The following is a 14,353-nucleotide window of genomic DNA, read 5'->3' as shown; positions in this document are numbered from 1 at the left end:
TTTTTTTTTTTTTTTTTTTTTTTTGTATCGGGGATTGCACTCTGGTCCTTGTGCTTTCAAGGCAGGCGGTGGAAACACTGAGCTAAATCCCCGGCATCTTACTCTAATTTTGATTGCATTTCTCTGATGGCTGAAGATGTTGAGTGGTTTTTTTTTCCCATATATTTATTGGCCACTTGACTTCTTTTTTTGAGAAATGTCTGCTTGATTATTTGCCTCTTTCTGAACTGAGTTGTTTGTTCTTTTGTTTGCATATGTGTGTGTGTGTGTGTGTGTGTGTATGCATTTTTTTCTTATAAACTTTCAAGAAGTTATGTATAGATGAAATTAATGTTGCCCCAGCATGAAAATCGTGCTGCTTTTAAAATCTTTACCCAGAACCTCCTTAGTTTCCTTAATTTAGTATGGATGTGAAAAGAAGTCACCCTTTTAAGGAAAAAAAAAAGGGACTCTTACTCTTTGAAATGAATTGTTCCTTGTCAGCAAGAAGCCCTCTTCGTTCTAGAGTTGTAGATAAGAATAACCTATGTCAAGGCTGAACAGCTGTCAGTTATTTCTTGATGTTCTTTTAGTTTTTTTTTTTTTTAACTACTACTGGCCTTTACTATTTCTTTAGTTCAGCTAGTTTGTCATTTCTTTTTAAAATGCCTATAATACTATTTTAATATTGTTTTATCTTAATTACTTTAAACTTTAATAATTCTTTGAGGATTCTTTTATAAGTATTACTTTGCAAGATGATAATGTTACATCTGTGGCTAGAAACAATAAGGCATCACAGAAATGTCTTAGTCTAATCATATCTGACTTTATGGTTTTCAAACTTCATTTTGTTTTAATTTTTTCATTACATTAATTGACAATAAGTGTTGTATTTATAATCTCTCAGTGAAGTGGAGGGATAGTAATAAAGTAGTACAACCCATTAAGATTAATTTATTGATGAGCTTTTAGTAGCTGGTGGGTGATTTAGGCTGTTTCTGTGCTGTAGACTAGTCTGAGTGGAGAATGAAGAAACCTCTGGATAGTCACTGCTGTGATAAATTTGTGTCACACTCTCCTGATTGGTGTAGGGCATTCCATTACAGTGTACGAACATGTATTAATTTAAGAATAATATACAAAATAAATTTTTATTGCTAGTATGAAAAACAGTTTCTTACCTGTGGAATTGGCCATGGGGGTTGTTGATAGGGAAAGAGTCCATTGTTGAATGGTGGGAATGGCTATAGAGTAAAGAATCAGAGTTACAAGGAAATGAGAAAAATAAATGCAATGTGAACCAAACTGAATATAGTTATTTGCAGATAAGATAATAATAAAAACTATTATTGAACAGTTATGTTCTAATCACCATGCTGTTTTTTCTTTAAAATTTTTTTTTACCATGCTATTTTCTACTGTAAAATTACTTCAGTCCTCAGATAACTGTCAAAGATATGTTCTATTATTATTATTATTGCCATTTTACTCAAGAATGAGGGTCAGAGAAGTTTTCACTTGCTCAAAATCTTGTAACAGGTGAGTGATTGAAATCAGGATTCAAACCCAGGGGTATCTTTTTATTGGATTTTGTATTCCCTATACATATTATTGCATATGATAAATGATCAAATGACAGTATTTTTAAAGGTGAGGTCGTGAGAAACCATTGTACATCCCTCAGCTTATATCAGGACTACAATTATATCATCCTGAAGTACTAGAAGCAGTGCTAATTTCAGAGCAACTGTTTAAACTGTCAAAATATAGATCCAGAAATAACTGATCCAGAAATAACTTAGAGACCAGTCATTTTATTCATAGGGACATCATTATCTAGAAAGGTGAAGTAACTAGCCTACTACCATAAACTGGGGGTCGTACTTGAGTCCTTCCTTCCTTCCTTCCTTCCTTCCTTCCTTCCTTCTTTTTCTTTTTTATTTTCTTGGTTATTTTTGAGACAGTGTCTCACTATGTAGTTTCAGGCTGGCCATGAGCTCACTGTGTAGCCCAGGCTGGCGTCCAACTTGTGGCAATCCTCCTGCCTCATCCTTCCAAGTGCTGGGACTATAGGTATATGCTACTGTGCCTTTGTTTCTTGACTCTTACACTTACTGTCATTTTGTTGTAATGTATTGTCTCCATATTTTAAAAATATCTTTTTTTTGTGTGTATGCATGGTACTGAGAGCCTTTACACTAAGCTTCATCTCCAACCTTTTAAAGGTTTATTTTATTTTGAGATAGCGTCTTGCTAAATCTAAGTCGCTCAGGCTGGGGTCAAGCTTGTGATCCTCCTGCTTCAGCCTCTGAGAGTGCTGGGATTACAGGCATGCATTACCATGCCCACATAAAAGGATCTTCTTCAAGACATTATTTAGGTGATTTTTAACCAGACAAGGCTAGAGTTGACTTGCCAGGCAATTTTGGATAAATGTCAAAACTGAACTAAATATTGTATTACCGCATGGATGTGCCTGTACTGCATTTTGCATGAAGCCTATACGCAGGGGTGGCTGGCCTCCCAAATCCCTTTCCAGCCTTTTTATGATTCTGATCTGGAGTTTTCCGGGCAGGCCTCACCTGCTGTGGCTGGGTGTCCGCCTTGCCCTTGGGTGGGTCTTGTGGTGGTTGATTTAAAGGTTGCTGTTCTGATGGCTTTTGTGGCTGAGTCTGGTTGGGCTTCTGGGTCTCTTGGGTTGGATCAGCCTTGGTCTGGTGTTGGGGTGTTGGGGGGTTCTGCCAACCGCTTGGGAGTGGCCACATGGGGGGCATTGGGTACTGTGGGTATGGTGGTGGGATTTGGAAGCCACCTCCATACGGGCCCATCTGAAAGAGCAGAAGAAACAGTGACATTGCCTTAGGGTTGAGCTTCAGACTCCCCACCCCCTCTAAACCTAGCCAAAGAGTTCAACGACCCTATGGAACTTGACTCAGCAACAGAAGCTTCAAGATCTTCAGCAAGAACTTTTAAGTGCTGTCTTGCTAAAATGAACTTCAGTCTTACAGAAAACCAACATAATCAAAAGGCACAATTCAGTGAGAAATTTCAGTTGAAGAATTTGATGATTTCTAACTCTGAAATCTGACTCAGGTAAGGAGTGTACTAAGGTAGGTTACAGGGAATTTGATGTCAAGTTCAAAACTTGTGTGACTTGTTAATAAGCTGGATAAAGAGAAAAAACAAAAACAGAAAGAAGGTAAAGGATGTGAGACTAAAGCAAAATAGAAAACAAGCAAACTAAAAATGAAAACAAAAAAGAAGAAAAAAGTAAAAATTGCTTGTATATACACTCATTTTTCCTGTGCTTCTTGGCTACAGGTGAATCCTCATTAATTCTGCTTTTGTTATCAGGATCTCTATATTATAAAGTTGGACAGGGTAACAAACATAGTTATAATTTAAAAATGTTAAGTTATGAATTGACATCAGCCTAACAATGACAGTATCTATTTAAAGATTTCCTCCATTATTTAATGCTAGTCTCTATCCCTAATCTTCACTAGTCTCTATTTATTGGATGATTACTCACTATATAGTGCAGTGCAAAGGTTATGAGAATATTCAGGATTTTATGAAAATTAAGTTGGTGAAAATATGAATCCATTGGCAAAGGCACTGAAAGCAAGAAGAGACTCTGAAAAAGTTGGGCCAATCAGAAGTAAAAAGAATATTGAAGAATGATGATTTTAAGCAAGAGTTTTCAAGTGAGAATGGCTTTTATTCAAATGAAAAAGATTAAGAGAAAATTACTGAAGTCTTTGATGCCCCCATCCGCAAAATGGCTGTTATGATCGTGTTGCAGAAGTTAGAAGTGATGTATTGTAATCCAAGGCCATCATAAAATTTTGTCAGAAAAATTATACCAAAAGAGCCAAATGACACTGGATTCATGTATTGTTTTAAGAATTAACAGTGACAAGAATAACCAACAAATTCAGTATCACCTTTCAAAATAATAAATAAAATTAGCTCTAACAGTATTTACTAAGCTGTTTTTGTTGTCATGACTTGTGGAACTGTCTTCTGTGGTCTTTTCCCATAATCAGTTTTTCTTGGATATAAATAATCCTTGTAATTAATAAATGACTTTGATTTATAGGAAAAGAACAACAGTAATGAATAAGGAAAAAACTTGATGTGAGGGGACACGTAAACTAATTTTCTGTCCTTGATTCTTTTATAATAATTATATTGAAATTTAAGTACCTGGATAGTTACTGTCTCTATTAGTTAAGACAAACATTACAGTGTAGCTGTCTGGTTGTAAACAAGGAATCCTCAGAAACAAATGAAAAATAACTTACGGGTGGGGGATGCATATAGTTGAATTGACCGTAGCGCATCATCTGCAGTGAAAGGAATTCATTAATGTAACTTAAAGTGAAAAGTTTCTTCAGTTGACAAAGTGATCACAAGTAAGTTGAATTTCATATTTTAAGGCAGGTGATCATAATGTCTTTGAGCAGTTATACACAAATTTGTAATAAGTGTGCCTTTAAAAATTTTTGGATCTTTTTAAATCAGGATTTTATTTTGAGAAGAATCAACATAAAATAATTTAAAAAATCAAGTCTACTTTAAAATTTTTCTTCCTATTGAGTTTATTGGTACTTTTTAGGCATACAGTACAATTACATTCATCATTGGGATCTTGTACCTTTACATGAAATATCTTGGTTCCCATTTTTTTCCCCATACCCCTGCCCTCCCTTTCCCCCCTCTACCCTTCCCTATTTACAAAGACTTTGTTTCCATTTTTCCCTTTTCTCATATTTTTACTTTTCCCTTATTTCCTTTCCCCTACTCTTCCCACTTCCCCTACACCTTTATCCCTTTTCTTCCTATTTCACATTGTCAGTTATAAAATTTGGATCTTATTTACACTTTTAGTTTTTCACACCAGGGAAACTATTTGTGTCTTATTTATTTCACTTAAAAGAGCATATCCTCACTATGCACTATGCATATGTGGTTTTTATAGAAAAACCACATCTTTATCCAATCTCCAACTGATGGACAATTGGGCTGTTTCCAAGTTTTAGCTATTACAGACTGTGCTGCTGTAAACGTGGGTATGCATATATCACTGTGCTACTTTGAAGTTTTGAATATTCTGTTCTATTCATTTGGTGCTCAAGATTTGAGAGCAAGTAATTCTGTGATAAGATGCTTCTTTGTGATGTGTATTGAATTTGGCTAATGATCCCTTATATGAGCTATATAAAAGATATGCTTAAGCATCTACCTTCTAACAATTGGTACAAGTGACTAGTTTTGCTAGTTAACAGAGTTAGCCAAGAAACTGGTATCAACTCAATTTTAAGATAAATCCACACTTCATAAAAAGCAATATGGAAGCACATAAGTCAAATCACGTTGATAGAAAGTACTACTTTACCTCATTTAGGACTTCAAATCTTCCTGCCTTATTTCATAAGAAATTTCATGTATTAGATATTTTGTAAGTATACTCATCTGTCATGAACTTCTATGGTAGGATGGGACTCTGGAAAACTTCTCTCCTGATGCTGAGGATACATACCTCTTCACTTTTGCTGCTAAATCCAGGCATTCGGGGCATGTACATCTGGAACTGAGAGAATATAGTGACAAATGAAGAACTCAGGTGAAACAAACCCCACTGTTATCTCCAGGCTATGCAACATCAGACTACAAGGGAAAGGTTTAACAGTTAAGAAATACTCACTGGCATGGCGGCAGAATTACCAAGCAGACCTAGAAATACCAAGAGGATCTTCATTTTTCCAGTTGGTACCTATAATACAAAGCTGAATATTATTTTTGGATTAAGAAATAACTGTGCTTAGGACACACTGCAGCCACTCAGGCACTAACCCGCTTGCCTGTCTAGGAGAATGCAGAAGCGCAAGAGTCTACTGTTATTTTCCATGCTAGGAAACTGTTAGTTATTACTTGTTACTGTTCTGAGCTGCCTAAAGAAGCAGATTGAAAAGGCAGGAAGAGAGGGAGGGAGGAAGAGAGAAAGGGAGGAATAGAGGCAGAGAGGGAAGAAGAGAGGAAGAGAGGGAGGGAGCGAGAAAGGGAGGATGCTTGAGAAAATCATGACACTAAAATGTGGAAATTAGAAATTAGGAGGTTACCTGAAAAACAGGAATATTTATGGTTTTGAGTTTCTGGGTGGCAAATTAGTTTACAAAGGCATAGAAATATCCTTCTACATTCATTGTATGGAATATTCACAGTTTTTTTTTTTTTTTTGAGACAGGGTCTCTATAAGTAGTTCAGGCTGGCCTTGAACTCACTATATAGGTCAGGCTGGCCTCAAACTCAAGGGATTCTCCTGCCTCAGCCTCTTGAGTTCTGAGATTACAGGCATGTGCCACCATGCTTGGTAATAATCACAATTTTAATGAGTGCACATTCTAAAATTAGGACTTTATACTACTTTTTAAAATGTTAAAGACAATAGGTTATTATAGAGGAGCTAATTTCTATTCTAATTAGATGGAAAAATCCTATTTTTTTCCTTCTTTTCTCTATTCCATTTTCTATGTATAATAAGATTAATATTATTATTCTTGTTATTTTGCCTTTAAAAATCACTTCTTTTAAGGGCTAGTTAGGATGACAAGAAGAAATACCAATAAATGTAAATTTATCTCTTTGGTTGATCAATAACAGCTGAAACTAGTGTGTATATTATAGGTTACAACTGCACAAGGAAGCTAAAAATTAGAATGCTGGTGTAGGTTTACCCTTCTAAATATTCTTAAGATTATGTGTGAGTGCAGGTTGTGAGGAGCTTTGGATGTTTAATTTCTCTCCTGGTTGTCTGTCATTTTCCTCTCTGTTGTGGCCTTCACACACTCTTGATAGCTTGCATACTCACAAAAGAGGATGTGGCTTTTTATTTTACAAATACTCGTCATCAAATGCCACTTATTTTTTCTCTTTTATAAAGTTAATGTTATCTCAGATGCCTTTTAAGATCCCTTCTCCCTCCGTGCATGATTGGATAAAAATTTATGTTTATTTTTTGAATTGAAAATAGTCTTCACTGATTGCTATGAAGTACAATTCATCTGTGAACGTAGATACTCTGATTCTTCTGACATACTAAATAGTGTTTTGTCCATTCAGCTATACTTCTGACAACACTTAGTTTGATAGATTAGATACTGTGAAAAATAAATGAGAATACTCACCAAGTTACATAGCTTAGGAAAAGAGGCTTCCTTTCTGCACTGAAGCAGCAACATTTTTTCATGAAAACTTTCATAAGCCTTTGGGAAAAAAATAAAGATTTAGGAGCTCAAACACAAGAGATGGAAGAAGTTAATGAAACAAATAGCAAAGCATCACCTCTGAGCTAGTGCACATCTCATTGATCATTTTATCTAATCATACCTTTCTTAGAGAGTCCTCAGCATCCAGATTAATCTTCTCTGCTTTAAGATTAGGGTGATAGCTAAATCAGAGAAAAAAATAACATAGGCACTTTATTTTGAGATATTTCTAGTGCAGTGTTGACAAAACTTCACATCTTTATAGAGAAATGTACAAATGTACCATATCAAAGGAAGTCTAAGTAGTTTGGAAGAAAACCTATCAGAAAAGCGAACATACTAAATCAAAGAGTTTAAACTTTTATCAGATTAGGCTACAAAAATGATTCTATAATCAAAATTAAGGAATGTAATATGGAAATCAATATCTATACATTAACTTCATTATTTGCCACTCTGTATTTTATGTTAATAATTTTTAATACTCACCCAATGCTGGTTAGAAGCCGCAGTGTATAAAAAAATAACTTTTTACTTCAACTTTGTTAGTCTGTTTTTGAAACAGATTTTTAATGGTCTGTAAGTGGAAATGACTACAAATTGCTGAAGTCAGGGAGAGCCAAGGAGCAAGGTACATTTATTTCTTAATAACAAAACAAAACTTCTTCATGAAGATGTGATATTGAGTACCAAAAAGGCATAAAATAAAAAGATTCCTCCTTGTCAGAACCCTTGGCATAGCAAGATCACATTTAAGCACTGTTATAGACATGTACAACCAATCAGCTTTGAGGAAAATGGTTTTGCCATCACAAGAGTTTAAGGTAAACACACACACATTTGATGTAAAATTTATAATGTGTTATTATAGGAGCTGTCAAATCAAGTCTCTTATTATGTGTAATAACAGTTTGGGAAAATGAGCTTACAGCAGTAAGATTTAAAAGATGCTTTCCTTGTGAATTTGGTTTTTGAAGTTTAGAGAGTTCATTTATACAAATATATTTTGGGAACAAAGGTGAATATTAACTACATACGATTGTCATAATTCATTGGCCATCATCAAAAGACAGAATAACATATTTAATTTAACGTATTTAATTAATATATTGTTAATCTGTAATTAAAATAAACTGAAACATTATAGCCATGACCAATTCAATGACTTGATTTGGTTTATTCTATACGAAGCCAGTAGAACATAGTTTCTTTTTTAAAGTCATATATAATTCATCCATCGGGGATTTAGAATTTTAGAAGACCTGGGTAAAATGGGAAGTAAATTCTCAGCTATTCATGATAGTACAACCTCATGCAAGTAGGAATTGAAAAATTCACTATAGGGGTTATATTACAGATTTTTTTTTCTGCAATCTGACTTTTCATTGCAAAGATTTCACTTCTAGATAAATCCAACTATATTTTTTCACTGACCCAGCCAGTTTTGTTGTCTTGGCTGAAGTTGTATTCTCCTGTTCTCTTATGGTTCCATGAGAGCAGAGTTGTTATGGTGATGTTTACGCAGTTTAATGCTGGCATTGAAACACTGAGAATGATTGAATGGGTTCTACTTAGTGTGAATTTGTACAGAAATTTATCCAGTGGTTGCATGTGGCACTATTCTTTCAAGGCACAAGAAAATCTATGTCTTTCATCTGGTCCAAATAACTGTATTTATTAGTACTCTTACTCCACAACTTTAGTGCCAAAAAGAATAAAATTGTACTAGCATAATCACCTTTAAGCTAAAATGTTTTAAAAGTCTGTGTATCAAATAGATGAAAAGGTGTATGTATTCAATGTCTGGCTGCCTTTATTTTATTTTTTAGAAATCAAGTAGCATTTATAATACTGTGTGTACACTGAAGTGTACTTGCAAACAACAGGATGCCTGGAGGGCACAGTGTATTCTCAGAAGTAACGAGGCTTGTGCTGGATGGCCCAGCACCTGTACCATTTACACAGAGGGTGGCTTTTGCTTTTGACTTTAGCATACAGAGGTTTTAGGGAGTTGCTACTAAATCTCACTTTTGTTTGCTTTCTCTACTTATCCTTGTTCCTTCTGCCACAAGGGTGCTTGGTGGTAACAAAATAATCTATATTTCTAAAATCCAGGCATTGCATTTCAATAAGAGATGGATTGAGAAGTGGATTGGAGAAAATAGCCCAATTTTTTCTTTAAAGAAAAAACTAAAGAAATACTCAACTCTGTAAACTCTGTCTAGCCCTCTGTGACTTTTCCCCCATTTACTTCAATCATCACTTCTTATTTTATACATTCTTTTCCTCTTCACTTACCACTGTTTGTGAACATGTTTTATGATTTGATTTTTTAATTTATTTTACTTTTTAATTTTTTAAAAGTGCATTTCTTTGTTGTTTTTCTTCTGTTTCCCTTCTCATCCATAAAAAAGGCTTTTGAACCTGGGTTCTGTAAACCCAATAAATCTTATATAGGAATTTGTACATTGTACTCTCCTCTCCCCTGCCCCTGGCCTGAAATAAAGCATATCTTCCAAAGATTTGTGACTTCTTTACTTTTGTTTGCTTTGAATCTCAAGATCCTCCCATTGATCTAGATTTTAAGTTACTAGAAGCAGAAAAGCTTTTTTATTTCTTCTTCTTAGATACAGCAGAAAGAGCCTGGGTTTTGAGCTACCAGACCTGAGTTTAAACTTCCATAGATTATCCAACTGTCCAATTTAATGTTCAGTAAAATGGAAGTAATATAACTGCTCTGTAAGTTTCTTCTGATATATAAATGAAATAATGTATGTAAAATGCCTGATGCCTAGTAGGTAACTCTCAGTAACAAATTCATCAATACATCAATCTACTTTTTAAAAAGTATTTATTTATTTTGGTACTGAGGAGTTGAACCCAAACCCTTCACAGTGAGCTATATCCCTAGCCATTTTTAAATTTAAAAAGTTTTTGAGACAGGTTTTTGCTAAGTTGCCCAGGCTGAGGGTAGACTTATTAGTCTTTTGCTTCAGCCTCCCATGGTGTTAGGGTTACAATGAAGGTACTTTTATAGTTCTGTAGTATATTTTATATGGTTTACTAATCATTCAACAGTAATAAATAAAGTCACAGTTCTCAGAAAAAAATGGATCCTGTTCTCAGCTCTTGAGCTGAAGGTCTTCTGAGCAGAAGTTCTAAATTACTATCAGCAGTGCACTCTGATACTGCAGGATCGCGGGTGCAGAGTCTGAAACAGAGTAGCTCGTCAGCCTCCATAACTGGTGCCCGTGGGGTCTCAGCATCCGTGACTTCTTTGAAACCATCCATGTACCGCATTCTTAGACCCTGAAGGTAAGAAGCTTGGCTAATTAAAAGACAAGGAAAGGTAGTTTAATAGCTCACAGATTAAACAATTAAAAAAATGTTTTTTAACAGTTCCTGACTGGCATCTTCATGTGCAAACAAAGCCCTGCCTTCTCAGCTCATCCATCCTGCATAGGACGTTAGGACAGGGATTTTCTGAGTTAGGACTCAGGAGTGGGTCCAAATTCTGTTCCCACAACCTCGTTTTACAATTTTGGCCAAGTGATTTAGTTTCTCTAAACCTCAGTTTCCTCATTTATAAAACGGGGCAAAAATAGTATACTTTTTGTGGGTTTGTTGAAAATTTAATGAGGTAGTTCTTTTAAGGTTCTAAACATTATATGTAATTAAATAGGTAACAGATGTTATTTATTATTATTAGCGCTTTCTCATAGTTGCTTTTTTTACTGACCACTGACACATTTCCTAAAGATTTTTGAGGAATGTTTCTCCTCTTGTGCTTATTTATTCATTAAGAAAGACAGAGCAAACAAAAAACCTCCAAAGCAAACTAAGCATCTACACAAACAGAATAGAAAAAAAGAAACTGGATCATAATGTTGATCCAGTTTTACCAGGTTCCTTTCTGGCATTTGGTCTGCAGGCAGGAAAGTGACTCAGCAGAGCCCGCCGAGCTGCGCTGGGGGTGATTGTCTGGACCACCGTCAAGGTGGTGTTTATTCTGCTAGCTCTAAGCCGTCAGTACTTTCTTATATATCTTCAAGGTCAGTGTTTCAATGTTTGAATCAAAGAGGGCTGGCTGTCTTGTTCTCTCTTCCCTCTTCTTGAGTGGAAAACATAACCCAATGGTTAAGAACATAGGCATTGGGGCAGGAAGTCTTGTGTGCTTGAAGTAGCATTTGATTCACAGTAAGTGCTTCTTATGGGTTGGGTTTTTGTTTCTCTTCTTCTTTTTGTTTTTGGTACTGGGGATCAAACTCAGGCCTTGCAAGGGAGGCAGCAGAACCACTCAGCTAAATCCCTGGCCCCTGTTTCTCTTCTTGAACTTCATATAAACCATTGTAATGTGTGTGATCTCATCATAGGAGTAATATCTTATATTTGATAAGTTTTCTCATAATTTTGTTAATTTTCTCTTTTCTATAAAAAACTATGTAACATGCTGTGTTTCCTTATTACTCTGATTAGTAGGAAACAGGTCTGAATTTGATGTTTGAACAACAGTGGATGCAGATTATGTGAGGCCTAAATAAAAATTTAAGGGCTTTTTTTTTTTTTTTAAAGAAAAAGAATATACTGGGCATGGTAGCACATGCCTGTAATCCTACAGTCTGACAGGCTGAGGCAGGAGGATTGCAAGTCTAAGCCCAACCTGAGTAACTTAGTCAGATCCTGTCTGAAAAAGAAAAAAAAAAAAGGGCTGAGAATGTAGGACTTAGGTTCAAGCTTCAGTACCACAGAAACAAAGCAAAGCAAAAAAAAGCAAAAACAAAATTTTTATTTAGGCCTCACATAATCACATAAATTTCAGATTTTTTTTGGGGGGGTGTACCATGGATTGAACTTGGGTCCTTGCACTTACAAGGAAGGTGGTGGCACCACTGAGCTAAATCCCTGGCAGCAAACTTCAGACTTTAAAAGTTAACAAATAGTACAAACACCACAGTATTCAGAAAAACAACTTGGTATTTTTCTACTGCTTGATGCGTTTCAAGCTCTATTTTTCTGTTTACTACCTGTATGTTTCTAGTACCAGTTGCAAGTGTACATTAGATCAAAACATGATCCTTTGATCGTACACCTTTGGATCACCTGCCAAATGAACAAGTATTGAGAATTAGGCAGGAGAGGTAGGAATATTCTGGGACCCATTCTTAACATTAACAATAATTTAATTACAGAATTGATTGCAAATCACATAAATAATATTCTGTTAAACCCAAACTACACATCTCCCTATGTTAGCTTCCTTAAAATACCCATGGTTATTCCAACATTGTTTGACTTTAGCCAAGTGTTATGGAAGGAACACTGCAGTAGAAAGAGACAGCAGTCTTAGCCAAATGTAGATAAATTTTACAAAGGCTCATGATCACATGAGCTTATTGCCTAAGCCCCTCTTTGGTGTCACAATTAGTTTCAGGCGACTGCCTCAGACCTTCTGCTGAGTCTGCCTATGAACCTCTTTCTGCTTGTGCCTGCCTTGTAATTTTATTGATCTTCTTCCCTTTTCTTGCTGTAAACTATCTAAAAAAAGCTTTTTGCAGAGAGATAGATATAAACAGTTTAATTAATAAACCAAAATAGCAACAGTAAGCCTTCCTACATACTAGTCTCTTACAGGGAAAGCATCTTGGGCTGTATAATGACCATAACTTCATTAATTCTGCTAGAACTGTGCTAAGTGCTTTAGATGACTTAGTATTCACAAAAGCCCCACAAGGTTAGGTGCTATGATTTCTGACCAACATTTTACTGCTGAATAAATGGAATCTTAATAAAGTTAAATAATTTGCCCAAGGGTAAGTGGTAGAATGGGGTTTTGAATTCAGACCTGTTAGTGGTAAGCCATATCCTTGTAGATAGTATCAACAAATGCAGAATGTGTGTTTTAACTAGTTAAACAGGACACAAGAACCAGAACTCTATAAAAGTCTTTTCTATAAATGTGAAATGGAGTTGGACTTAAATGGAGTGGGCTTGTAAAATTTTAATTCCAAATACTTACACAAATTAATATAATTTTTTAAGGGGCCAGGAAGCAGCTCAGTGGTGCTGCTCCTGCCTAGTAAACATAAGGCCCTGAGTGCAATCCGCAGTATTGGAAGTCCAGTTGCATGGAAAGTGGACAGATTTTCTTGTCTTAGAAACAGACTCTTAATGTACTCTTAATATTGGAAATATAGTTCATGGTAGGCAGGAAGAATCAACTTTCAAATAAACAGAGCAGACTACATAATTGAGCAAGTTAAAGCTTTTTGAGTATGTTACATCATTTCTTGCCAGACACCATCTAATCACTTTTTCAGAGGTGTTAGCATTACACAGCCATACAATATCTCCATTCAGATGATGCATACACTCCAGTCCCTTTTCCTGAGCAGGTAGATGTACATGGGGAGCAGTCCTCTGTTTGACTAGTGTGCTATATGAGTTAAGTTCTCTTTCCCACCAGCGAATGCCCAGATCATTTATGCATTCACAGAGCATGGATTTATAAGCCCACCCTGGGCACATTTTCTTTTCCTCACGCCTGTAAGCAGCATGCATTTAACACATTTGGAAACTGAGGCTTTGTGCGATTATGTAACAAACATGGGCTCAGGAAGCAGAGTGTGAATTTGTACCAAGATCTATTTGCATCCATTTCCTACTCACCCTAATACTTTCATCTCAGGGCGAGTCAAACACCAGCACAAAGAACAGTGCTCAGCAGGGCTGACAGTCAGTGATTGAGGCTGTGGTCAGCAGGTGGTTTCCCTGTTTCTGGGTGTAGGCACATCTTGATTCTTTTGTCTCTGTCTGAAGACAGGAGTCAATGCTTGCGCTAAGTCCAAGAAAGTAGGAACACAGCACAATTAATCATTCAAAAAATAACCAGAAAAGATTGGGTTTCTAAAAAATAGACCTTTTTTTTTGAAATACTATGTAGGCCTTGAACTCACAGTGATCCTACTGCCTCAGCCTCCCAAGTGCTGGGATTATATGCATGCACCACCATGCCTGGTTGGACATTCTTTCAGTTTTTTAAGAACAGATTTTACCTTAGATTTGCTTTTATTGTAAAGTTTTCTTTCTTTCTCTTTCTTTCT

At 35.8% G+C, this 14,353-nt stretch overlaps 1 protein-coding gene and 1 long non-coding RNA gene across 4 annotated transcripts in view; one reads left to right on the top strand and one right to left on the bottom strand.

The window, feature by feature from the left end:
* Enam (enamelin) overlaps positions 1 to 7,241 on the bottom strand; it is a 15,164-nt gene extending 7,923 nt beyond the window's left edge. The window contains exons 1-6 of the mRNA XM_010606092.2: positions 7,173 to 7,241; positions 5,693 to 5,761; positions 5,528 to 5,572; positions 4,272 to 4,331; positions 2,565 to 2,810; positions 1,164 to 1,226 (exon numbers count right to left, since the gene is read on the bottom strand). Of these exons, the coding sequence (XP_010604394.1) occupies positions 1,164 to 1,226; positions 2,565 to 2,810; positions 4,272 to 4,331; positions 5,528 to 5,572; positions 5,693 to 5,761; positions 7,173 to 7,226 (537 nt within the window). The 5' untranslated portion in view covers positions 7,227 to 7,241. The remainder of the gene's footprint in view (positions 1 to 1,163; positions 1,227 to 2,564; positions 2,811 to 4,271; positions 4,332 to 5,527; positions 5,573 to 5,692; positions 5,762 to 7,172) is intronic.
* The window catches only part of LOC104849593, a 30,087-nt gene that overhangs the window by 13,136 nt on the left and 2,598 nt on the right, over positions 1 to 14,353 (top strand). The gene's annotated exons all lie outside the window — the stretch shown is intronic.

The sequence above is a fragment of the Fukomys damarensis genome, unplaced genomic scaffold (genome assembly GCF_012274545.1).
Source record: "Fukomys damarensis isolate Sample0158 unplaced genomic scaffold, DMR_v1.0_HiC HiC_scaffold_35, whole genome shotgun sequence".
In the NCBI taxonomy this organism is placed as follows: domain Eukaryota; kingdom Metazoa; phylum Chordata; class Mammalia; order Rodentia; family Bathyergidae; genus Fukomys; species Fukomys damarensis.
Note: the sequence above shows the minus strand (reverse complement) of the source record. Positions and strands in the feature narration are given on the sequence as shown.